Source organism: Abramis brama, assembly GCF_963993115.1.
Source record: "Abramis brama genome assembly, chromosome: 1".
Classification (NCBI taxonomy): domain Eukaryota; kingdom Metazoa; phylum Chordata; class Actinopteri; order Cypriniformes; family Leuciscidae; genus Abramis; species Abramis brama.
This window is the reverse complement of record NC_139963.1, coordinates 36,748,996-36,776,401: the sequence shown is the minus strand read 5'-3', so window position 1 is coordinate 36,776,401 and position 27,406 is coordinate 36,748,996. Positions and strand designations below refer to the sequence as shown.

Here is a 27,406-nt window from a genome sequence, read left to right as displayed (position 1 = left end):
CAGAAATGCTGGTACCGTCAACATGTTTTTTTGTTTTTTTATCACTGGTAGTACTGCCATGTTTGACAAGCCTATTATGCGTCATACAGGTGATAATTTGGTGGGGTGGCAATGACTGACTGGGTACTGTAGTAATAATTTAGGCAGTCAATACAGTTTTGACTTCAGGATGATGCAATGCATCCTGAAGTCAAAACTGTATTGACTGCCTAAATTTGGGCAGAAGTCCAACCATTCAAAAGTTTGGGGTTGGTAAGATTTTTTCGTTGTGTTTTTGAAAAAAGTTTCTTATGATCATCAAGGCTGCATTTATTTGATCAAAGATAAGGTTAGAACCGCAATATTGTGAAATATTAAAAATATTTCCTATTTTAAAATAATTGGAAATGTATAATATGCTAACCTACACATTATTTAGTCATAGTCAACATAGTTTTTGACTGTGCATCCACAAAAAAATCACCATGACACTGTTTGATTAAAAGTAATTGCAAAAAAAACTGAAGTTAGTTGTTTAGTTAACAGATGCCATTTTCTTTTATATTTGTTTGTTTTTTAATGAATTGCAATCAAATTTATAAGTGTGACTTGTGTGTCTAGACACTGGCTTGGTGCCAGTGTATATGTGCACATTATGATAAGAATCACTTCTCTTTTAACTAGAAGCTACAAGTGTGGAACTAGATCAAGGAATGAGTGGATTCATTTAGACACAGCAGTTGCAAGCTGACAGCCGACATAATGCTCAGTTCCTGCTTATCTTCTGGCTTATACTGAAAAGTTGGTCACTGAGATGCTAAGTTACACGAGAAAGCAGATAAGATGGAGAACAGAGGTAAAGTCAGAAAATTCAGTGCTTCTAGATCATAAAGCCCAGGATAGACTGTCAGCTGTTTGAAAATGTTTCACCGAGCCAACAGGATTGGAAGAGTGTCTTAAAACAGCATGGCAGGAGTCTCAAGCAAGAGACTTAGATGAAGCAAAGATTCTCTGTTTTTACAGTTGTGCTAAGGGGTCTATCCCCCTCCTGTCAAATGCCATTGGCATCAGTTGCATATAGCATTACAGATAACACATGAACTAGAAGCTCATCTGCCATGGATGGAGAGGAAGGTCTGACTCCTAGCCACTAGGTTTTATTTTTTATAATTTATGACAAGTGCCCTTTTGCTGCACCAAGTAGTCATTTTTCTGTTAGCAATTCAATCATTTAAATGTTTTTTTTTTGTTTTTTGTTTTTAATATACAGGAAAATCAACATTTAGATTTTTTTTCCTCACTGATATCAGCTAAAGAATATGATCAGTTTTCTTAGATTTAGAATAATAAAAATAAATAAAATATCTTACATTTTTAGGCACATTTCTGCTGATAATATGACAGTTTATGTGAGAAAAAAAAACATTTGGATATTTCACTAAGCATACAAAAATATTACATTTAAATTATTTATTTGCTAAAAACATAACTCTGTAAATTCTATCACAGACTTCTTAATTTTACTGATACGACCAACCATTCACTAATTTGACTGAAGAAATATATTTTTTTTTACTTTCCTTAATACACATTTGCAATTGACAGGACGCTCAAGCAGCTTGTACTAGCAGCCTGTTCTCTGTAACATTTGTCTTGGAGTCGCAGCACACATAGTTGAATGATAAAAGACAGCACAGCTGAGGATGGGGGAGAGCGAGAGAGAGAGGACACCTGCTGTCCATTGAATGGCGCTTGTTCACAGGATTGGAATTAACTAGAGATGTCATCTCGTTTGGCCACTAGTTAGGGGTTAAGCTCACTCCTGATGCCCCAGTTGGGATTTCCTTGATGCGCTTATCTGGGAACTTTGTACTGGTTTTAATTTCAGCTCAGTATTTTTTACTTCTGATGGTCTGGTTCCATTAAAAAGAACAAAGGCAGAAACGCTTTTAGCATAAAATCATTATTTATTAATGCTGCAGCCTAAATATTCAGTTGTTGGGGACTGCTGGACTTGTAGATGACAGGTTATTAATGTTGCTCTGTAGACTGTCAAGAAATGTGAGGTTGCAAGCTAATGCAATACATGCAATCTAATACAAATGCATACTAATACAAGCTAATGCAGTAAATGCATACTGAAGATAGTTTGGGTCATGGGTCTTTAACACAGGAATTACACTACTTTTCTTACATTGGTGTCGGTCTGTGTAAATATGCCATTTAGTTGTGGCTGTACCTTCAATGAACCTTTGGGAAAATAGTTTTTCATAAAATTAACTTTATTTTATAGCATTAACAACATACAGTAGTTGTGCTTGCTAAGACATTAATTATGAATTATTTTAAAATAATATTTTCTAAACGTTTAACTGTAAGTACATATAATAAATGAAGTCTCTTATGCTCACCAAGCCAAGGCTGCATTTATTTGATCAAAAATACAGTAAAACAGTATTTTGCAAAATATTATTACAAAATATTAGTAAATGAATATATATATATATATATATATATATATACGTATATAACAATATAAACGTCTTTACTGTCCCATTTGATCAATTTAATTTGTCCTTGCTAAATAAAAAAATAAATCTTTTTTTATGGTAGTTTTGCCCCAAACTTTTGATGGTAGTTTGCATGAAATCATGTCAATACCATTTTTTTTCTTCAAAAAACTAAAGTTATTTTTAAATGCTACAAGTGAATTTAGGCATCACAACGTGATGTAAAATTCATTCTGAGTTTTGCTAAAATTACAATTAACTGTTATTTATAGGCCAGATTAAATAAAGTACAACAATCGATAAAGATAAATGAAAAATATATTTCATATTGGCCGATAACTCTTAAATCTTTGTGGCCACTATTCCGTTTGTGAACTCAAGTGCACTGAATCAATGTCTAATATTCTAGTTGAACCTCACCCTTTCCCATCCTCAAACAATTGTCATTGGCCATCAGTGGGTATTGCATTGAGAGAAGCATGTCTCGCATGTTTACAAAGGCCAGGGCTGTGGGAGTTTGAGCAGTGCTTCTCACGAATTGTCGTGGATGAAAGCCAAGCTGTGAAGGGAGGGAGGTCCAGTCAGCTGGATGATGGATGAGACTGGAGCTCTGGGTTTGTTTGGGTGAGGACAGATCTGCCAGCGGATGAGGAGGGCACACAAGGCTAACTTCATTGTGCCGCCACTGGGTTGTCTGCCACAAGTTGATTAACCTAAATGTAGTTTGGGAAATCTCGTATAGTACGGTATATGATTTCCATCCAGAGTTGGGAATGTGAACAAGTTAAGAGTGAACAGACTTGGTGTAATTTCATATTCACTTGTAAAAAGAGGTGGTATTTTCATATTTAGCCTTCTAACCATGCTAACCCATGTTTTTACTTGCTTTACTTGATTGGACTGTTCTTTCTAAGCAGATTTTTCTGGAGTTTAAGTGTATTTGAATTGAAACAAACAACGGCAATATAGGAGCTTTAAAAGTAACACTTCAAATCCATAAACAAAGCTTGTTTTTCTGAACATTTGAAGACAGATTATTAGTAAGAACCTTGATTAGATAATAATTGTATTCAGAGACTCGACTGGAAATTTGTTTAGCATCATCTACCCAGATTCTACTCGGGTCTGTAAGAAACTGGGTTTCATCCCGTCCTGACCGCATCGAGAAAGTCTCGCAAACGTTCTGCAAGCACCAGATTCAACAAAATCAAACGTTTCTACTTGATGAAATCATTTGTCAAGCGCAGTTTCTTTCCTGTGTTGAATGGTTTCAATCACAATCACACACTGTTTATGTTCGTCCCTAATACCCTGTCGTGATTCACACAAAACAAAACTCTTGGGATACTCATAATGGATAGTATGGCAGTGCCGTTTAGTATGGTTGCGTTCATATTAGGACTGTGCGATTTGGGGAAAATATCTGATTGCGATTTTTCTGACAGATATTGCGACTTGATTCTCAATAGGGTTCAGCACACACTTTAAATTAAAGGAGTACAACAAGCAGATGCAGTGTGCCTTTCTATTAGTGTTAATTTTTTCAGCTATTTTTATTTATTTATTTAGTCTTAGTTCATATAGCGTTTTGTTTTTTACAAGCTTAACAACCTATAACCAAACTCATTTTCGGGACTCACTACAGCATTCTCGACAAACCCACGCTGAATTAACCGAACTGCAGCGGACAACTATGTCTGCCACGTCATATAATGCGCAAGCCATAGTGAACTGTATAATAATGACGAGTTTAGTTTACTCACGGAGAGCCAGAGGATTATGGATGAACATAAACAGTGCATAATCAATGTAATCAAACAAACCATAATTTGACTCTTGTTAGTGATAGTTGGAAAGAGATTGTATTTAGAATTAGAGGGATAAGACATTTCTCATTCTAGAAACATATTATTTGACAAAATGAACCCCTGTGAACAAAAAATGTGCAAAAGCTGTCACTGGGCAGTACTCACCTTTGTACCTTATTTACCCCTAAAGTAGGCATGTCCAATCATGGTCCTGCAGGGCCAACGCCCCGCAGAGTTTAGCTCCAACTTGTCCCAAAATACCTGCCTGGAAGATTCTAGTAATCCTGAAGACCTTGTTTCCCTTGATTCAGGTGTGTTTAATTGGGGTGGAAACCAAATTCTGCAGGACAGTGTCCCTCCAGGAGCAGGATTGGACACCTCTGCCATAAAGGGTGCAGATTATTACCTAAAGTGTACATATTGGTGCCTAAATTGTACACATTACTACCTTAATAGTCCATTTTAGAACCTTTTGAAAGGGTACCACCCTATTGACAGGGTTTTTTTTTTTTCTGAGAGTGTGTGTGTGCCAGAAGAATCATTCATATTTTTGGCCAGTTTTGCCAGATGAAAAAGGTTGTAAAAACTATGTGAATTTTGTGTTCTCACTTGAATTTGACTTCCAAGCTAACAGATGTGGACTAAAAGAATCACAGTTTTGTTTTCAACAGTTTTCATCACTATTTTATTAAAAACATCAGAGCATGGTTGTTAATTTGCCTTGTAGTGGGAATGTGGGTTTGAGCACGGCTTGAAGTGAAAATTTGAGAAACACAACCCCTACGTGCTTTCCCACACCCACTCCCCAGGCTGGCTGTGGGGGAGGTTGGAGAAATTCGTGACTGGCCTCTTCATGACGTGAGGGGAGCACTGGAAACATTTCCATTTTTGATAATTGTATCGCCGGTGTTTGTTGAATAATTTGAGTCATTCTAGCGCGTCCTTCTCAGGGATGTCGTAGGGCGCACAGGAAGCGAGAGCAGGGATGCTGCTAATCTGTTTTGTCAGCGTGTTTGCATGGTGCGACACAGACTGACGAGGCCGTCCTGTCGTCAGGCCAGGCAGGAAACACAAGCTGTCTCTCATTGTGGCTCACTGCCAATAAATTCATCACGTGGTTGGCTAGTTATGAAGGATTTGTGAGGGAAGCCATTCATGGAACGATGTAAACACAATCCTATTTGAAATATTAATGTCTGCTTTGGTTTGACTCCAGATCTGATCTGCGTGGCTGTTTCTTTTACAGTTTACATTTACAGTTAGGTGTTCACTACTGACTTCCTGTGCATGTGTGTGGGACAGTTTATTGCCTCCAGTCTGCCTTCAAAGGCTGAAATGCTTTTAGCATCCACTCTGGAAGTGTTTCTAACCCCTCCCCAGATTACTCTTGGTTTCCCAAAGAAATCTCTGACCCAGATTTGGCCCCTTGCTGCTCAAGCAAATGAAAAGGGCCTCACTCTTTTCCATGACAATGTGGAAACTATATCACTCCCTGAGGAAAATCAAATCATTTGAAAGTGATGCTTTGGGATATCAACATTTAAATTGTGGGCTTTAAGTACAACAACATTTTTCTTTGTTCAGTGTTTGATTTGCTTAAAAATGAAATTAAACTGCTTTGCTTTTTCAGAAGGAACAAATATATCTGCCTATGAGATGCTAGTTTGTCATATGTGTTTTTTTAAATATGGTTTCCTAAAATGGCAGCTATATAATTTCATGTACAGTTGTGGTCAAAATTAATGGCACCCCTGGTGAATATGATCAAAATTGGCTGTAAAAAATAAATCTGCATTGTTTATCCTTTCGATCTTATCTTCAGAAGCCTACCAAAAAAATAAATCAAACAACCCCTACATCCCCACATGTTGTTTGGGAGGGTTTCAAGAAAAATCCTCCTCGCTCATCCAAAAACAAACTCCAGCAAATTCAGTTGTCAGACACGACTGGAACTTCAAACGGCACAGGGTTCTATGGTCAGATGAAACTTAAAAGAGAGCTTTTTGGCAGCAAACACGCTAGATGGGTTTGGTGCACACAAGGATAAAAAGTACCCCATGTGTACAATTTAATATACCGTTGGATCTTTAATGTTGTGGGCATATTTTTTTCTGATGGAGGTCCTGGACATCTTGTTAAGATACATGGCATCGTGGATTCTATCAAATATCAACAGATAAAAAATCTTCTGCTAGAAATCTTATAATGGGCCGTGGTTGGATCTTCCATCAGGACAACGATCCAAAACACACATCAAAATCAACACAAAAATGTGTTACGGAGCACAAAATGAAGCTTCTGCCATGACCGTCCCAGTTCCCTGACCTGATGAGTGGAGTGAACTGAAGAGAAGCACCAACATGGATCTGGGAATCTGAAGGATCTGGAGAGATTGTGTATGCAGGAATGGTCTCTGATCTCGTGTCAGTTATTCTCCAAACTCATCAGGCATTATAGGAGAAGACTCAGAGCTGTTATCTTGGCAAAAAGAGATTGCAAAAAGTATTTAATAAAAGGGTGCCAATAATTGTGGCCAACATGTTTTGGAGAAAAACATTTATTTCATAATTTGATTCCCCCGCCCAATTCTACATTTTCAATTCTTTTGCTTCGATGAAAGATTCGATTTTTGCAAATTTTTGAAAGATGAACGATCAAAAGGATAAACAATGCAGATTTCTTTTTTTACAGCCATTTTTTATCATATTTACCAGGGGTGCCATTAATTCTGACCACAACTGTATAAACTCGAGCGTTTTTACTTTAAATTTTAAGGTGTGTTAAGCTTTGTGCATATCTATTTTTTTCTACCCAATATTAAATTTACAATATTCAAATTTAAAATATAAATGAGATTTATATTTTATTTCTCACTATTTAAAACTAGGGCTGTCCGTAGAATAGTCAGAAGTGGTCTCATGAATTTAGTCTTTTAGACTTAGCCTATTCTTTTGCATGAATAAAATGTGCACCTTGCATTGTTTCTGTTACCCAAATCTGTACCACACCACCCACAAAGATGCTTTTTTTGGAAACTAAATGATCTTTCAAACCTGTAGCTTAAGTTTCTGTTTTGTTTTTGAAGCCACATATTTGTATAATATAAAAACGTGTCATTTCCTGGGGCAGTTGTGACATTTGCCAATGTAATTTCCTAATATTTCCAATGACATTCACTCAAGAGCTTAAGGCTGAACTATCCTAGACTCTTATCATAGGTTTTTTAGAAGGTCTTGAGCTTCAGTCTCTGCCAGACTCAATGAAACCGTCTGTGAGTTTGTCTGCTGTGCCACATTCATTCAAAGAACCACATCCACCATCTCCTATAGGAGAATGAAGCCCTTTCATACACTGTAAGCCCGTACAGGTTGATTGAACTTAAAAAATTTATGGAAACTCGTTGCCCTAAAAAAGTTGATTTTGTATTGTTGAAACAACAGCACATTTTAAGTTTAATGTACTTAAGATTTCAAATGCATTTAATTGAAAACTTTTAGTTCATTGAACTAACAGTTTTTAATGCAGTGCATTTGAAATCTTAAGTACATTAAACTTAAAATGTGCTGTTGTTTCAACAATACAAAATCAACTTTTTTAGGGCAACGAGTTTCCATAAATTTTTTAAGTTCAATCAACCTGTAAAAGGCTTACAATTATGCAGAGAAAACATATGTGAAACTTACAATCTGGATGAATGTTTTAAGTATAGACAGAACCCAAAACTTTAATTTAAATATAGCTATTTACTGTAAATGATTAAATAAAAATACACCTGCATTACAAATAAGGACAAAGGACAACAATAATTTATTTGAACTTACAATTTATTTGAATTCACTTATCAAAATCAGTTTTCAAAGACTGACAAAAACAATGAAATATCTTTAGTACCAATTACCCAATTTTAAATCTTTAAAACGATATTTTAAAACTTTTCTAATTATTTAACAAGCACAGTGTTGTTACACTGTATTAATAACATGAACATTTGTCCAACCCTAAGGCATAGTTCAATGAAAGGGAAAGTTTTTTATCTAACGATTCTGAAAGAGAACCTTAAGAAACATGCATTTACTGTACCTGTTTACATGGTAAGCTGATTTGTAACAGCCAGAATCTTTCCCTTCAACTCCTTCTTGCCTAAACCTAGCAAAACTTGCTGAATGAAAAGAAAGGTGTTGCCCATGCACTTTGGGTAGTCTAGGTGCAGTGCGTAAGTTAAACCAAAAAGAAGACACATGGCCTGGGGTATGTTGTCTAAATTGTCCATTACAACAATCCCCTCCAAGATGATTCCCACCGAGGATGGGTGGAGGTGGATGGACAGGGGTTGCAGAGCCACATCTTCATTTTCTAAGCTGAGGATTCCAACTGGCACATGTTGGTATGAGTCTCCATCATCAGAAGCCTGGACAAGAGATTGGAGATTACTAAAATACATTTTAGCAGTGTACAGTTTTTTCTAGATATTAATTTTATTGGACATTTTTTTGTTTAGTTGTATGCAAGCATCATTTTTTGTGAATTATGTACACAAGTGCATCCAGGAGTTCAGTTATATTTAAACATTAAGTATGTTTTTCTTTTGTATGCAAGTCTTTGCATATGACATGAATTACTGATTAAAATAAAACATTATGAGATTAACCTTGATTGTATTTTAGTATTTCAATGGTGTCATGACATACATTTAAATTTCTCCTGAATGATTTAAAATTAAAACTTCATCACTCATTTCATTCAACATTTATGTAAAATATAACATTGTTTTTGGTGTTTTTTTATTGTTCTTACTAACAAATGCACAGTAAGGTTTACATATTTCCAGCTGAAAATAGTAAAATAAACCTATGACTGTAAAAATGCATTAATAATACTTACAAAGCATGCTTTGAAGAACTCAGTTGGGTCATCGCCAAGAAGTACTGGAAGCCCTCTCATGGCAACACATCGCATGTCAACGAGATCAGAGGTCTGAGGTGTGGTGGTTGCAGAGAAAACATTGTATCATTTGTCAACATGAAAGGAAGGCCATTTCTATTTAACGGGTTCTTAAAGGGTTAGTTTACCCCAAAATTTAAATTCTGTCATTAATTACTCTTCCTCATTTTGTTCCACACCTGTAAGACCTTTGTTCATCTTCAGAACACAAATTAAGATATTTTTGATGAAATCTGAGAGGTATCTGACTTGTCCATAAACAGCAATTTAACCAGCACTTTCAAGGTCCAGAAAGATACTTAAGACATTGTTAAAACAGTTGAAGTGCCTGCAGTGGTTTAACCTTAATATTATGAAGAGACAAGAATACTTTTTGTGCACAAAAACTAAAATAATGACTTTATTCAACAAAATCCTCTCTTCTGTGTCATTCTCATACACAGTTTACATTCAGAGCTTCCAGGTTCTACATCAGAATGTCGAATCATTATTGATGTAGAACCTGGAAGCGCTGGACGTAAACATTATAAGAGAATGACACAGAAGAGAGGATTTTGTTAAATAAAGTCGTTATTTTTGTGCACAAAAAGTATTCTCGTCGCTTCAAAATATTAAAGGATTAATCCACTTTTAAATAAAAATGTCCTGATAATTTACTCACCCCCATGTCATCCAAGATGTTCATGTCTCTCTTTCTTCAGTCGAAAAGAAATTAAGGTTTTTGATGAAAACATTCCAGGATTTTTCTCCTTCAATGGCCTCCAAACAGTTGAAGGTCAGAATTACAGTTTCAGTGCAGCTTCAAAGGGCTGTAAACGATACCAGACAAGGAATAAGGGTCTTATATATAGAAATGATTGGTCATTTTCTAAAAATGACAAATGTACATGCTTTATAAACACAAATGATCGCCTTCCAAGTGCATTCTTAAGTATTTCTTGAAAGTATTTTAAATCTTCCGTATTTTTCAAAAAGCTTACGCTGTATGTCCTATACCTTCCTTATTCAACTTACGGAACGAATGTGGCGTCAGTTCCGTTTTTTTGTGTAGGACATACAGCAAAGCTTTTTGAAGAATACGGAAGACGGTAGCACTTGGAAGGCGATCATTTGTGTTTATAAAGTATACACAGTTGTTTGTTTGTTTTTTTTTTAAAGAAAATGACCAATCGTTTCTCAATATAAGCCCCTTATTCCTCATCTAGTATCGTTTACAGCCCTTTGAAGCTGAGCTGAAACTGTAATTTTGACCTTCAACCGTTTGGGGCCAATTGAAATCCACTATAAGGAGAAAAATCCTAGAATGTTTTCATCAAAAACCTTAATTTCTTTTCGACTGAAGAAAGAAAGACGTGAATATCTTGGATGACATGGGAATGAGTAAATTATCAGGAATATTTCATACAGAAGTGAACTAATCCTTTAAGGTTCAACTACTATAGTTGATAAATATGACTATTTTAACAATTTCTTTACTATCTTTCTGGACCTTGAAAGTGGAGGTTAAATTGCGTTCTATGGAATGATATCTAAAAATATCTTAATTTGTGATCTGAAGATGAACGAAGGTCTAACAGGTGTGGAACAGCATGAGGGTGAGTAATTAATGACAGAATTTTCATTTTAGGGTAAACTAACCCTTTTAAAAATAATCATATCAGACTGCATTTTAAAATTAAGCAAACAATGGCATCAACTTAAATGTACAAACCTTGGCTTGTTGCAGAAGATCGCTCAAAATCTGCCCGGCGAGACCTCTCTTTGACCTGAAGATTTGAATCAGTTGAGGACAGTGACGATCAAGAGACCCATAAAATTCTTGCTTAAGGTTCTTCCCAACCACCCGGTTGAATTCTTGATACACCTGAAATAGTAAAGGAAAAAAGCATTTGTTAAGAGAACTGTCAAAAATGAACAAATTTCAAATTAATATCTAACCATCATGTTTATCAATACTCATTTCAGTACAAATGTTGCAAACATAGGCATTTCCCTTTACCTGACTTTCTCTAAAAAGTGCTGGCCAACGTTGAAGTATTTGGCTTACGGGAGGCTTGTTGATCACAACATCCTTTCTCCTCAAGGACAGAGTCATGTCCATCTTCTGATTAATAAAGACGGCATCAGGGTTTTTTCTCTTCATTTCATCCACCAATTGCTGTCTGAGCATTTCAAGACTGGAAGCATCCTGCCCGTCTGGGAGGTCAGGTAAGTAGTTGACCTCCCCTTTTCTTGGCTTTTTAATGTTCTTGTTAGGTGGATCACTGCTCGTTGAGTATCTTCCTCTTTTCCCAGCATTAACCATGACGTCTGTGTGTCCAAGGCTCCTCATTTTGGATCGGTAATTTCCCATTTTGTCTTTCAAACTGTTTGTCCATCCACAGTATCCAGAAGGCGATCCAGGTTCTTGAAGGCAGGGGTGAGTATTGACCAGTGCCTTTGCAACAGCTCGTAGATCCTCAGTAGTCGGGTATGCTTTGAAGGAATATATGGTCTCTGCAAGTTTCTGAAGAATGTCATGTTTCAATTCCTTTGTCACTTTTAGGTGCGTTCCATCTTTCAAGTAGATTAAATTTGCTTGACGCAGCCTAAATTCAACATCGACAGAGAATTTTGGAGTCAAAAAGATATCAGGCCATGGCATTCTCTTTTCCTGGGGTAATTCCGAGATCAAAACTGTCTCTGCAGTACTTGGAGCATCACTCAACATATCACTTGATGTCTCTATTTCACCTGAAGAGAGTGTCACCAATTCAATCACCGGTATGATTTTCACAGTTGGCTTCTGAGGGAGCTCTGACAAAACGGTCAGATTGCAAAGTTCGTTATCAAACTCGGGATCTTGAAATTGTAAAGTAAAATTGTAGTCCAGTCTCAGAGTGTTTTTTAAACAACTAATTAATTCTTCAACTGAGCCTGGCTTTGATGTCAGCTTTACTTTTCTGATATCAGCTTCCGTAAGAATAACTCGCAAAGTCATGGTTTCTGAAGCCATCTGGAAGGAAAGTACAAAAGAGAGTTCATTTAGCAAAGAATAAAACGCTTCAATGTCACCATCAGTTTACCATGTACACTATAGGCTGAAAGTGGAAGAATATCATTCAGGTCTTTAAGCTGAAGTATGCAAAAAGATGGCATATCTGGGCAGCAAAGCTCAAAAGAACGAAGGTGCTCAAAATACCATGACGTCATCACTTTGCACACAAAAAGTACCTCTGTATTCACTGCAACAATGTGAGTAATTTGCTTAAAATCAGGTAGCCCTGAACATGATCCAGCTGAAAGTATCATGCCTGTCTTATAATCAGTCCCATTAATGCAGACAGATGGTGCAACAAGAAGTGCTTGAGCTTGAGGGAGTTTTTGACCAAGTGCTCTTTGAATGTTCTCTGGAAAGGTGGTAACTAACACTGGCGTAACCTTAGCCATTTCCACGTCCAGCTTGAAAAAAGAACTGCAGTCTAGCTGATGGCTAAGAGCCCTCTGGTGTTTCATTGCAAGTGTCATGGCAACATTCTTGAAGTTATGGGCATCACGTATAACCTTTTTGAAAAACTTATGCTTTCCTTCAAAACGCATTGTCCAGACTTCAGTAAGTGGACCATGTACCCTAATCAGTTCAGCGTAGTGTTCGATGTAGTGGTGTTTTGGTCGCAGTGTAAAGTCAGGGAAGGTTGACTGCAGAAGGTCCCTATGCTCTGCTACTTTGTAGTCAAGGATGTATAAAGACTCTTCATTGAACTGAGGTGCCACAACTAATGCAACAATGTCCTTGAGGAGCATGAGTATTTCCCATGTGTTGTCACCCTCAGGAATCTTATGGCCAATAAGCAGAGGAAGAAGCCTAATTAGACACCAATTCTCATGGCCATTTCCCCCAATTGTGCCCTTGGTTGAGAAGGTCTTTGAAATCAGCTGAGGCTGATCAGTTTTGTCAGCAAATGTATAAGGAAATGATCTGATAGCTTCATTCAACACATCTAAGGTGATGTATTTCTTTGCCATCAGGTCTTTGAGGCAAAGAGACAACTCCACTGGGACTATTCCCTCAAAGACATCATGTAGTATGTCAGGGGGATAACCACCAATGACATGAAAATGCTCCAAATTTGCTGTGAGTGGGCATTGTCTTCTCACGCCTGTGTTTCGACCTGAATTTGGATCCTGCAATGTTTCTTGCACATGCCTGTTGTGTTTATCTCTCTCTCTGAGTTGAAATGCACCAGATCTTACCTCTTGGTGTTGTGTGTCAATCCTGGATGCCATGCAAAATCTGCAAAACTTGTCCACAATGAAGCTTTCATAAAATCCTGCAAGAGAATGGGCACCGAGGTTATCTGCTGACACAAAGAGTACTGTCCCTTTGACACTTCTACCAAGATGCTCAATGTAGACCCCATGCTGTTCGAGAGTGGCTAAATCACAAAGAAGTGGGTACAGAACTCTTTCATAACCACACTCTTTAACTGTTTCAGTGTTGCACAGAAGAGCAAGCTGAATTGAGTTTAGTGTGGATCTGTATTTTCCATGCAAGTTTGCAATAACCCAATAAAGTGCACACATCTTATGTTTTCTTTTAGATGTTCCTAAAGGGTTAGCCACTTCGAAATCATCAATGTACAGACCCAGAGCGATTGTGAATTCATCACAAATAAGAAGTGCATTCTCTCTAAAGTTTGAGCCATCACTACATGTCCTATATTCATGTGTTTTATGTTCTTGTTTTGACATAGCCTTATCCAAAATGTCTTTCTTGTTTAACAGTTTTTGTAGCATCTGTAAGAGGGGAACATATGCTACTGTTTTTCTTCCTTTCTCAACAACAAACTCTATAGGCATTACTAGAGGAAAGTTGCGCATTACATATGATGCTCTCCTTTTACTAGTTGCAAGACATCCATTTTTTCCACATGATTTGGACAATATGTCACTCTCTGCCACAGTCTCAACCACCTCTTTCAAAACTGACTCATCTACATCTCCAAAGTGTTTCTGAAGAACAGCCTTCACATTCTTGTGCAAAAGTGGCAGGGACAACTGAACTATCTGGCAAAGCTGTTGAATTACTTCCTGAACAGAGTTCTCTGGCATGTGAAGGATGGTTTGCATTTTTAAAAAAAGAGCTGCTAAATTATGTTCCAATTGTTCTCCTAAATCTTGAGATTGTGTTTCGCTTGCTTCTGCATTGAAATCATCTTGGCCAAATTCACCTGGAAGCATCTGCTGCACAGCACATTCCTGAGTGTCAATTACACTGTCATCAGTTTCATTCTCATTACTCTCTATTCTTACTATTAACTCTGGTTTAAACATTCTCTCATTTTGATCTTGGTGATGCTTACTTTTGTGTGCACTGAACGTGGAATATACATTGCTTTCAAAGCTACAGCCTTGAAATGGACATTGAACTTTTTGGTGGTCTTTGAGATGTCTACGTCGAAGGTGGGCAAAATATTCAGTAATCTGACAGGGTTCAAGAAAATCACAAAGTTGACAGCGAAACTTAGCTTCAAATTTTCCCTCCGATTGTTGTTTTTCAGTTGCTGTATGAAAACGGGATAAGTGTATTTTAAGGCTATTGAAAGACTTAAAACTACATAAACATTCTTGATATAGGCATGGAAAAGGCTGGCTTCTTGCATAGCTCCCATGTTTAAGTCTGTAATGTTTTAACAAGTATCCCCTTTTCTCACAAGCAAATATGCAATACTTACATTTCCAGATCATCTTGATTCGCCTTGCTTTGAACTTGAATCTGCAGAGTAACAGAAAAACATTAGATTGCTTTTTACATTACAAGAAAAATAAAAATCTTTTGATCTGTTATCTACAAAATTTATTTCCAAAATAAAGTACTATCTAGCTATCCATTTATTTATTTAGCATGCCATGATACAATAGACTTGCATTAACTGAAATGTACTAGCTAACACCACGCTGATGAGCACGAGGTTGCAAAAAAAAGAAAAAAAAAATGTCTTGCATTTCTTTAAGATAACTGCATGGGCTAGCTTCTTGCGGGCAGTCGAATTTCAATTTAAGATGTTTTGTTTAATACTTCACTCACAAAGAAATGTAAAAACTTCTAAAAGGTTAATTTTAAAGTTGCACTGTATTTAAGCCATGTTAAACATTTCTAATATGGCAAACCGCCAAGATGCAAAAACACCATCGAAAAAATATGTCGTTTTACACAACAGACGACGTTTTCGTTCATTTGTTTAATGATAATTATTGATCAAAAAAGGTTAAGCCTTATATTTTAAATGTGACGACCCCAAAGAGCATGTCGTAACATAGAACTATATAAAAGTGTCGGTTGCGACTGATCGATACAACACGATGGCGAACGTTAACATGTAAACACAGCCTAAACTTACATTCAGTTTTACTGGCTAAATGTTAAACATCTCATTTATCGATGTTTTATAATGTATTCGCTGTTTCAGACCAAAATGTGAAGTCCTACTCACCAGCAAACGTGCATGATGAAAGTCCAGATGAACAGATGAAAATGCGCGCTGCATCCATATCTGACGTCAGTTCAAAGAGCCAATCAACATCTTCCTTGTATTGCGTTGCATTGACAACAGACTAAAATAAGCTAAGTTAAGTACTTTCAATTTAAACAATTCAATAGAATGAAAAGTATCATGCAAATCGTACAATAAACTAAAAACATGGAGTAATTGTGCAAACATTTTGGAGTTTATGTTTATTGTACCCAAGTAGTTTGAATTAAAACAATTTCAGGGATAACAGTGTAGACAGTTCTGAAATTAAGATTGTCAATTACGTCACTTGATAAAGCCGATTTTTTTTTTTTTTTTTTTTTTTTCTGATCTTCTGAATCAAATCTCAATGAGTGATTGTTTATAGTGTCCCATAGAGAAGATATGGATGAACCTATGTTTCCACAGTTATTACCATTGTAAATCTAGCAACATTTTTTAATATTCTAATTAAAAAAAAAAAAATTAAAAAAAATAATACTATACTTTATAATTCTATACAATGATGCTTCACGTCGTCCTGAAAGAAATACTAGTATGTTTAATTTTTTCTCAGTCCTCCACGACGGGTTCCATCACATCTGTGACGTTGACCAATAGGAGCACAGAAGCTCTACATGGCGAAACAAAAAGAGAGACGATGGCTTTGGTGCTGCTAGGTGAAAGGTTTGTGGAGCTATGGTGTTTATGATGTATCCTCGAGGGACTACCACGTCAGAGTGAAAAAAGATAAATGCTGCCGAACGATAGCAGAGGCGCTTCAGAAACCCAGTGAATACTGGAATTAGCATTAAGCTTGCTAATAATTCATATTATCCTTCACAGCTTCGGTAGCTCTTATTTCCTGAAATCAATCTCTAGCTCCGCATTCTCGTTGACATCACGCATATCATTAAAAATGGCATGCGATGATTGGTTGGGAAGCAACGTGTTGTCTCTCCAGACATTTCTTGTCCACAACACAAGAATTTAGGAGTTAAAATCACATAATCTGACACAGAGACTATCGTAACAGACAAAAATATGGTGTAGTCTGAACCTGACATAAGGGAGTGGTGGCAAATTTGACATCTCTCCTCTGACCACTGTAATCGGTCACATTTTTTTTCCTGTTTTGGAAAGTCATTGAAATATTCTCATGGATTTTTTATTTTGCTTTTGTGGTAAATGACAACGCAAAAAAATATATTTGTCATAATTGGGTGAACTATGGTTCTATTGTGGTGAACGTAATTTAAATAGTAAATAAATGAAAAAAAAAGTGTATTTTCTTAGTAGAGCACAGTGAGATTCCATTTATGGCGAAAATCTATTTTCTCTGAAACGTAACAGAATAAAGGGTGGTGCATATTTTGCAAATATCAGGAGGATGGCCTACAGCCAGGAGCACATTTCAGCACAGTGACCTTGTGTTTGAAACACTGCTGTTGTTCTTGGGCAGTGGTATCGCTCAGTAGGGTCTTTCGCTGTGCTGCGTCCTGAATCAGCATATGGAAAGAGGAGATCCATTAAGATAATCTGCTGAAGATTACCGTCTGTTTAGAAAAGCTGAGTCTGGGTCTTTTCCTGTTAGCAGCAAAAGGAGAAACGTTGCAGGATTGAAATCTCTGTAATTGCAGTGACCTCCTTGGCACAAGTTCTCACAGGAAAACACGATCATGAGCCGCTGGCAAAAGCCAGTTGTGTTTCAAACCTCTATCCGGCGAGGAGGCCTCTCGAAAACATGTAGATCGTATAAAATTTGCATTTACGCATTTGGCAGATGCATTTCTTCAAAGCAACTTGCATTGTATTCAATGTACACATTTGATCAGTTTATGCATTCCCTTATTTGAAACTTGGTTTTCTTGTTTGAAACCAATTTTGTAGATGATAAATTGACCTCCAAACCTCTTGTTTATTCTACCATCTTCTACTAGTGCTGATTATTCGATTGCATTGTATGTTTATAAAGCCACAGCATTCTGCCAATACGCTGAGATGATATCATAGGCACAAAGGCTGTTAATCACATTCTCCAAACACATTATCAGAGGTTGTCAGCTATGCCATTCTGGTTAGAGCTGTTATTCTTTGTAAATGAGAGTATTTAAGCACTGATTAATCATATCAAGAGTGCTTACTGGCCATTCTGCCAGGACCATTTCCTGCTGGCACAGATTTCCTCATCCTGAGTCGTCATTTCACCCATCATCATCATCATTCACACCTCATTTGTCTCCGAATGAATTCCTGCCTTATATTACCTATTGTTGTATTGGATGGTTTTGGGTTTGAGTCAGTAAAAAATAAGAGCAAATACACTAATTGCAAGCATAGATAAATAACAAAGTTACAAAGTAAGGTCTAACTGTAGTGTATTCGACTATGGACGTAATAATTAGGCCTAAATGTAAAGTAACACAATAGTGTTCACTCTATAAATTAAATATAGATGAATCTTTTTGTTGTTTGATTAACATTAATGACTTGGACAGTATAGCAGGTATTTATAGGTTGCTGTCACTTTAAGAGTGAATGCACTGATCCAATACAATGATACACATCCTATTTCTTTCTCAACTGTGTACGTTAACTTAAGACATAACCGACTGTGTTTACGAGAATACTTGCAGAGACTGGTATTTTAAAATAAGTTTGAGTGTATATGTCCATTCAAGCGCATGGAGATGCAAAAGAGGAATCAATTCGCTGTTCTCTTGCTTTCTGAAATGTGGCACGTACGGGCACGTACCGAATTGATGGTGAAACTTAGCAATTAATCTGCGAAACACACATGTGTGCCAAATCGTGGAGCCTGGCCCGTACGGATCATGGATCAAATACGATCTGTTTAACCAACTAATCATCCAACAAATGTTTAGTTGGTTTGTGATTTTGACCAGGAAAGAGGTTAATGCTCCATCTTCTATTTATAGTCATCAGTAAAGTTGTCTCGGTTGGTTTGTTTATCCTAAATATGCATCTATTTGGTTATCCACCTGTTGGCTTAAAAAGAATCTTAAACGTAAAGTCCAGGTGTCTGTTGCCAGTCGGCATAACCTTCACTGAATCTTTCACTGTGTGAGAGTTCAAAAACAGACAGAGGGCCTCACAGAAGATTCATTTTTCTTGGAGTGCCACTGTGAATAGTGGGCATTGTGGTTTGTGGACAAGTGGTTCTCACAGTCAATACAGTACAAGGCTTAATTGTGCTTCTAAAATTAGATCAGGGTTTAGCATTTGCCTGCAGTTGTCTTGTTTTTTGGAAATAATTTGTCATGTTTCTCTTAATGTAAGTCAGAATGTAATGAAGTAATAGACATTCCGAAAATATAATCTAGTGGTCTTGAATTTAAATCCATGCAGAACACACATGTACTGATATTTTTAACTTTCTGCAATGGCCAAAGACCCATCAGCTGGTGGACCATCGTGACTGATCCTTGGTTTTGAGTGCTGAGTGTGTTAACTGAGGTAACCTAATTAACATGGCTTATGTCTAGTAAAGAAGAGCCGTGAAGCGTACTTGTTATTCTGTTGCATTAGTCGAATTTTAACTGGTGAAGTGTTGTTATTGATATAATTATTAATCTAATGGTGAGGCAGACTTTTATCAGTCTGGTGCACATTGTACCATATCCTGTCTGGAACAGTCCACTTAATCTGGAAAAGACCGAATGACTGACATGTAAAATAACCAGCCAGTGTCCGGATGGAGCTGAATTTAATGATGCCACAATAATAGACCAGTGTGCAATGTGGTAGCTCATTCAAATAGCTGCAGCAATGACAGTGACAAACAAATGAGTAGAAAATACACTAAATCCATTTTTTTTAATTTTGTTCTTGAAGAACGTCTCTTATGCTCACCAAGGCTGCTTTTATTAAAACAGATTTTTCTTTTTTTTTTTACATTATAAATGTCTAAACTGTCACTTTAATTTAAGGAATCCTTGCTGAATTTTCTTTAAAAAAAAAAAAAAAATCCTATAGACAGCTTTTGCTGGCCCTGCTTACAGACCACAGATGTTAATGGTAGTGTATGTGTAAACTTTGTTCAAAATGTCCCTTCACCCAAAAGTACCAAATACTGTCTATTTCACAACATTAGACAAAATTAAATAGTTATATTCCTATATATCTTGTTTACTTGTTAGCCGCTGCCTAAAACAAAACTCTTTCATTTTCAAGACTCAATGACACAATTGTTAATCCACAACTTCCAGCAACTAGTTCTTCCTCAGAAGGTGTCATTGTGGCAGTCTGGTAAAATGTAAACTTTGTTTCATGGCGGTCTGATATATCTTCACACTCTGGACCAAATTCACCGGACTCATCTGAGCCTAAAACGCCTAAGTAATTACCTTGAGATGAACAATCAGGCTTTAAACAATCAGGCTTTGTGTTTTAAAGTAAAATGCACTGAGCAGTGATGCCCTTTAAGTATTGCAGACTGTGCTTTTAAGACCTGCTCGCTTTTCCAGTCTGACTTGCTGGGCCCCTTTTGAACCGACACAATGGTTTTCCCAGCTCTCCTGTGATCACACACTGTGAGCTTGACGGACACTTGGCACAGGTTGAAAGCCGTATGGAAACTACTTGATTTGGGAGATTTGAAATGCTTATATGTGAAGAGGGGTTCAGTGAGTCTGTGCAGATTAACTGATTGGATACCAGGCCAAACCCATCATGGGTGTCTCCATTTGACCGATTCCCCCGGTAATCAGGCGCGACTAGAATTGGGTCAGTTTTTGAGGAATTTGAGTGTGGATGATCTTAAAGTGCTTAATCCCTGTGTGGTTGTCACAACAAGATTGTCGGAGCGAAGTGTGTGTCTTAACTGAGAATAGCTCTGACCTCATTATACACACAACTTCCCCTGCAGGTTATTTGTCACGTGATTTTCAGCAGGAGACTTGGCTTAGCAACCCACACAGACGTCATTTCAAGTGTTTCAAGGTGCCTATGAGTTGTCTTAGTCATATTCTGAACTCAAACGAGTCATAAAACTGAAATGAACAGCTGCAAAGAAATCTAACACATACTTGGTTGGGTTCAACAAATTAGGTCATTTATTTGTTGTAACATGTAGCTTTTACGTTTATGAACTAATATCAAGGCACACTACTTTCCTTTATTTTTACAACATTAGATGTAACATTGTTTTATTATTTGCTTTGGAGGCTAAAGCCTGAAGTATACTTCAGTTTTTGTTTCTTTATTGGATTTATCTACACAGGAAAAGTGTACAGAAACCAAACCCATTCGTCACAAGTTCAAATTCCACAAAATGATAACTCTGTCTAACAAAACAATATAATTATTGTAGTGTTTTATAATACAATAAAACAGACAGTACAATAAAACGGTAAGATAAAATACCTAACAATAAATAAATAAAAATCAGAACAGTATAATATATAAATACAAATACATCATTAAAAAATGATTAAATAAATAGAAAATGAAAATAAGGTGGAAGAAAAGGTGGTGCCCAGCTTAACTGTTTGTAGAGTAAGCCAGTACTTTATCCAAAAAGGCAGGCCATATCATATCTAAAGTCTTTAAGGATCATGTAAATGAACATTTTTTAATACTTAGTAAATACTTAAATAAACATATTAACTCTTTCCCTGCTATTGACAGACTTTTCCATCATTTGAGAAAACGCTTCCCCGTCATTGATGGAATTTGTTAGCCTGATCAAGATGTTAGGTCTGGCAACTCACCATAGACACGGCTCAATCCGAGGGGCGGAATAAACGGCTGTCTTTCAAATTCCCTCTGCATGCAATAGGACAGCGCTTCAACCAACCAGAGCGTTTTCCCAACAGCGGAGCTAACGTTAGTTGATAGATTCAACTTTTGCCATATCTGGCCGGCAAAACTACGAACACATCGTCCTTTTTTTAAGAATGACTTAAGTGCCGTTCTTTGCTCTTTTCTCAAAGAAAAACTTAACTCCAAGTCCTCCAGAGTCGTGGCCAAAGCCGATTCGAAAGACTGTTCTCCAGCAGCCGCCATTCTTTGTTTTCAAGTAGCAGGGAACCGTCGCAACTCTGTCGTGATTATGTTAAGCCCGCCCGCCTACTCTATACACGATGTGATTGGCCTGACCCAATTTAGGTTTTTACAGCTCGAAAGTCAATGGAGAGTTGCTAGACTACCCTGGCTGCAAAATACATTTTGCTGCCGCTAGGGTGCGTCTAGGTTTCTAGGCTAGGAATTTGTCCTTGTTTCGACTGTTATACGGTACGGGGCGCTATTACACATCCTTTGAAAGAGTAGAGATTCTCTGGAATAAAACACAGACAAAAAAGGAGCTGAAACAAGTGATAAAAGCATTGCTTATGTACGTTGTAGTAAGTCTTGTAGTTTTTTTTTTTTTTTTTTTTAAAAGCATGAAGACAGATCAAAAAGTTGATTTGTTTAAAAGCAGAGGCTCTGTTCTTTCTTTTGATGTATTGCATGTTCATACAACAAATGTTCTGGGGGTCATTCAGTTTTTGTAAAAATGATCAAAAACGCTGCCGGTGGCTGACAACTTTTTTGTTTGTTTTTAAACGCTGGCGAGGAAAGAGTTAAATGTAGAGGGTGACACAGGCTTCCACTTTAAAATTATGAGACATCTTGCTAATGAAGTTGTGAAGGCCAGAACCTTTTGCAGTGATGCTGAAAAGTAAATTTCAGATGGTTCTCCAATGATAGCTGACAGTGGATTTGGATCAGGGTTTATACTTCAGTTAAGAGCACTTTGGTACAGCTGAACACGTATACTCTATTTGATAGTGTGTGCGAACACAAGCTGTCGACACACACACGCACTAGAATATTTCATCCGTGTCCAGTGTCTGCACTATTATTTTATTTTTTTTCCATTTATGACATACTTAATCAGTAAACGTACCATAAAGATGGTACTATATCCTTGTTTTTTTGCAAATGTTTGCACTATTTCCCTCCAAACATGATGACCGAAAAAATGTCCTTGTATTAATTTTAACTAGAGTTGGCGTGGTGTCTCTTAACCCCCTCACCCAAGTGCTCATCAGCACAGGCGTCTTTTGTTGTTGCGCCTAGTTTTTTTTCATCTACTCTGTTACTTTTTCAACTGTGAAAAAACAGCCCGGGCCAGTGTCGCCACCAAGAAAATTCAAGGCGCATACACAAACTGAGCCTACAGTTTATGCATGGGTCGAAAAATCTGGCTACGCACATACTATGCTGCTGAAGAAATTTGCATCATGCTAATTGTACGCATAGCTTAGCGTATGCATGGAAAAAAAGATGTTTACTTTACTATTTTCTCTTCTCCTCTTGCAGTCCATCCTGCTGCTGGGCAGTGTAGCTCTGGCATGCTTGGCTTTGGACCTCCTCTTCCTCCTCATCTACTCCTGCTGGCTGTGTTGTCGCCGTAAGAAGAGCGACGAGCAGCCGAACGCAGACTGCTGCTGCACCGCCTGGTGCGTCATCATCGCCACCCTCGTCTGCAGGTGAGTCTGAATGCAGTTTTCCTCATATCCGCTCTGTCAGCGTCATATTCAGGCAGAAGATGACACATGTAGTCACTGCTCACTTAGTTTGGTCTCAAATGAGATGCTTTTATCAAATGTTCCTGCCGCAGGAAAAACCCATCTTTTTGGAGTGTAAAGGACGTGTTGCATTATCTGACGGGCTGCAGGGTTTCATTTCTGGAAGGGAATTCATTTCTGCACTAATCTCTGCAGTTTATTTGGAGCTAGCTTCAGGCTTGTGTTTAATTTAGGGATGCACCAATACTAAATTTCTCCACCGATATCCGATTATTCAGAATGATATCCATCATTGCCGATTTTGGAGGTAGTCTGATGCAAATTGCGTCTCAACGCAAATCTCAACGCAACAATGGGCAGTTCTGGCTGAAATCAGCTGTTCTAATCTGATTGGCTGGCTTTATGCAATTTAAGGGATTAACAGCACAGATTTTGTTGTTCAGTACATCTGGTAAAGAATTTGTTAAGAAGCAGGTAAAAGCTGAATATGGTTAGTGATTAAGATCTAATCTCTGGATTTGCCAAAGTTTGTCAGGTTAATAGCATCAAAGTTTAAGTAGGAAAGGATGTGTATGTCCATGAGCCATTCAATTTGTTATTTCAAGATTCTCTTCAGACCATTTCTCTGCCATGACATGCTTAATTTTTTTGTCTTGTGTGGTTCCCAGGGTTTGAAAAAGACCTGAAAATTCTGAATATGTTACTAACAATAAACAGTGGGGGTGCATTGAAATTTCTGCTTCCCAAAAAAAATCAGTCAATTTTTTTCTAGGATACTAATAACAATACTGTTAAATGTAATTGTTAGTAAATCTCAAAATGAATTTCCATTTTTCATTCTGTACATTATAATGTTGTGACAAACATTTAAAACAATCAAGGTTTTATTTTTAAGTGTAGGCAAAATATATAGAATTTTAAATTACATTTTATTTTAAGCTTCCCTTGTTACAGTGTAATTATACAAATAAGTATGGAGTAATATTGATTAACAGCATGTTTTCCAGCTTTCAGTCAATTATGTTCAATTCTCTGGTGCAACACCAATATCTTAATTTTGATGATTTGTTAGGTGACTTTTCATGATCTGGTCATGGTCATTTGGATCTCATCGAAAGAAGAATTGAATTTTTAATGCAAATTGCATGTTGGACTTTCTCTGGAGTCTTGAATCCCCTCTGGGTCCCTCTCCACACACTTAGTGTTGGATTGCTTGGATTAATCACGGAATGTCTATTGATTGGTTGGTAAAATTTGCTGAGGTGAAACATTGACTGTTTCATTGGCTATTCCTAGTGTAGTGTGTCAGAGATGACAAAGTGCTGAAGAATAACGTGGGTTTGTGCATGAGAAAGTCATTCCTTCAAATGCAACATTCTCTCTGGGGCTGTTGCTCTTATACATGCCATCACAAAGAGTGTTTCACTCTAGTTTTCCTTCAATGTCTTCTAAATTAACCCTAGTGCTGTCGTTTTATTCCAAGTGCGTTATAATCCATTAAAATTCAAGATGTCAAGACGTTTCTTTGAGCGAATGCAAACCACTAGAAGGATTCATAAACGGATTGCATTAGTAATGCTGGCTTTTGTTATGATGATGTTCGAAAGCGAAATGGACGGACAATGTGAATAAAAAGATTTTGGTGGGAAAGTTGAGGCTTGACTATCATCCGGCCTGTTGCTATGGCAGTGTCTTTCCCGGCAGCACCTAACTTGTGTACTCATGAAAAAAAAGACCACCACCCTTTTCCACCACTACCACCCCCTGTATCTCATGGCCGCTCCTCATGTTTTGTCCATGTTAACGTGCGCTAGCTCTACAGGGAGTCCGCCTGTGATTGTGTCGGCATGAGAGAGGGCCTGCTGTGTGGTTTTATGGGTCTCTCTCCTTCATGTTCTTAGCTGTCAGGCAAGATGACAGGTGAGAACTTTATGGTCACTATGACTTACACACCAAGCAGTAAATCCTGTCTTTAATACATGGTCCATTTTTCCCCCCAGCTCAGAAGTTATAAAGAGCTCAAAGACAAGTCAAAAAGACAAAGGAGTGTTGTTGTCTCTTCATATATTCTTCAAAGCCACCATGGTAGCAAAATGCGCCCTAATACTAACTTAATACACAATTACATATCCTGTTCTTATTTTGATTGATTTATCAGTGCACATTTAAAAAAAATATACAAAACATAACAACGTAGCATAGCATAACATAACACATAACATAACACACAACACAACATATAACATAACATAACACACAACATAACATATAACATAACACATAACGTATAACATAACTCACAACATAAAACATAACACAACTTAACTCACAACATATAACATAACACACAGCATATAACATAACAGGTTTTGGTCTGTTTGTTTTTTTGTTTTGTTTTGCTGGGGTTTTTTGTGGTGTTTTGTTTTTTGTTTTGTTTGGTGGTTTTTGTTTTGGATTTTGGTGTGTTTGGTGTTTTCAGTTTTGGATTGTTTTTTATGTTTTTTGTTGTTGTTGTTGTTGTTTTTGTTGTTGTTGTTGTTTTTTAAGAGGGGAAAGTATGTATTCCATGTGGGCCTAATTTCATCCATGAAGAGCTAGTCTCACACATCCTCTCACTTTCTTTACCTACTCACCAAGAGTGTCTCGCTCTGTCAGTCTCACACTCAATCCGTTCTCTTGCTGTATAAGTTACGGAAACACACACACTCTCTCTCTCTCTCTCTCTCTCTCTCTCTCTCTCACTATATAATATATGCAAATGCTTACTGCTGTGCTTATCTTCCCTTCTGTGAAAGTCTATCCATGCACATCTGGTCCTGTGGAAGTAGAAATACGGAGAACACTTTCTCTGTCGTCTTCACAGACTCCCTGCTGACTTTTTCCCCCCCATGGGGAGGAAGATGAGCTCGTTTTCAACACAAACACCATTAATAATCGTCACTCCTGCGAGGGACATGACTCAGGATTTCTCATAATATGTGCCTGCAGTCATTAATGCTTTAGGCTGGCTTCATTCTCACATTTAATTGGTACACTTAAAGTATCGGAAGAAACGTTACTTTTAAAGCTACTCGAGTAAAGTTTTACTGTTCTTCCCACCGGTTACATTCCTGAAGACGATGGATTGACTGTGTGTGATGCTAAGCTTTCGTGCGGACGCTTGCAGAACTCTGTCATGCTGTCTGATCTAGACTCTAGTCTTCTCTTCCTGAACAACAACATAGTTTATTTTCTGATGTTCCGAGTCAGACTAATATTCTTGTTCATGATATTGATGTAGGTAAGAGCCTGCCCATTAATCCTGCTATAGTTGAGTATTTACTCCAAAATTTTTCGCAACAACTAGTGAAAGTCCCTGGGGCTCACCTTGCTTATTAGTCCTAAAACCAGATTCAACCTTTCACTTTTGCACAGGCTATTGCAAAGTGAATAGTATAACTAAGCCGGATTCTTTTCCATTGCCTCACTTAAAAGACTGTGTGGACAGTCTGTTCTGCTAATGTGAACAAGTTTGATCTTTTGAAAGGCTAATGGCAAGTTCTTTCAATGCCAAGAGCTTCAGAAATCTCTTTTTTAAATAATTTCCTACTGTATTCTGTTCTCGCCTTTGGGATGTGAAATGCACTGGCGACGTTCCCGATGTTGATGCATAAGGCTAACATTCCAAATTGTGCAGCATAACTGGATGACATAGTTGTCTTAGAATCAATGTAATCTTGTAAATGTGTTGTGTATTCCTGTTTGTCTACTTTGTTTCCGCTCTCCTAGAATGAGAAGCGACAATTGATGTTAATCAGAGCTTATGACTGTCTCCCTCTTCTGATTCTCTCTCGTGGCCTTGTGCTCCCATACAAAAGCCTACCAGGTATTGGAATGATGCGGAGACGTGAGGCTGGATTTCTGTTGGGTCCCTTTCTCCTGTTTCAAACATTTGTTAAATTTCCTTGTGTTTAGGTATTTTAGTTTTGTGTGAGACTATCACAAGGGAGATTTGTTGCACTGATTGTTAATTGCATATTCATTTTATCCCTGAGTTTGTTTCTTTCTTTATTGATTATAGCAATTTAAGGAAGCTGTAGGGAGGTGGGCTCCATTTTATTTAGTTGTCTTTTTCTCTTGTTTATAGTTAGAGAGGGAGTTAT

General features: G+C 37.3%; 2 protein-coding genes across 3 annotated transcripts in view; one reads left to right on the top strand and one right to left on the bottom strand.

Moving 5' to 3' along the window:
• ttyh3a (tweety family member 3a) overlaps positions 1 to 27,406 on the top strand; it is a 73,390-nt gene that overhangs the window by 4,250 nt on the left and 41,734 nt on the right. The window contains exon 2 of the mRNA XM_084091718.1: positions 23,056 to 23,225. Within this exon, the coding sequence (XP_083947844.1) occupies positions 23,056 to 23,225 (170 nt within the window). The remainder of the gene's footprint in view (positions 1 to 23,055; positions 23,226 to 27,406) is intronic.
• Positions 7,901 to 22,657, bottom strand: LOC311068810 (sterile alpha motif domain-containing protein 3-like). Of its 2 annotated transcripts, XM_084091496.1 has the most exons (6): positions 14,953 to 22,657; positions 13,472 to 13,548; positions 11,238 to 12,233; positions 10,950 to 11,102; positions 9,179 to 9,271; positions 7,901 to 8,705 (listed from the first exon to the last, which is right to left on the bottom strand). In XM_084091496.1, exons 2-6 carry the CDS (start codon positions 13,502 to 13,504, stop codon positions 8,382 to 8,384), a joined length of 1,599 nt encoding a protein of 532 aa, XP_083947622.1. In that variant the 5' UTR covers positions 13,505 to 13,548; positions 14,953 to 22,657; the 3' UTR covers positions 7,901 to 8,381. The 2 variants fall into 2 exon arrangements, with proteins under 2 accessions (XP_083947622.1, XP_083947621.1); XM_084091495.1 differs by having other exon boundaries at positions 13,472 to 22,657.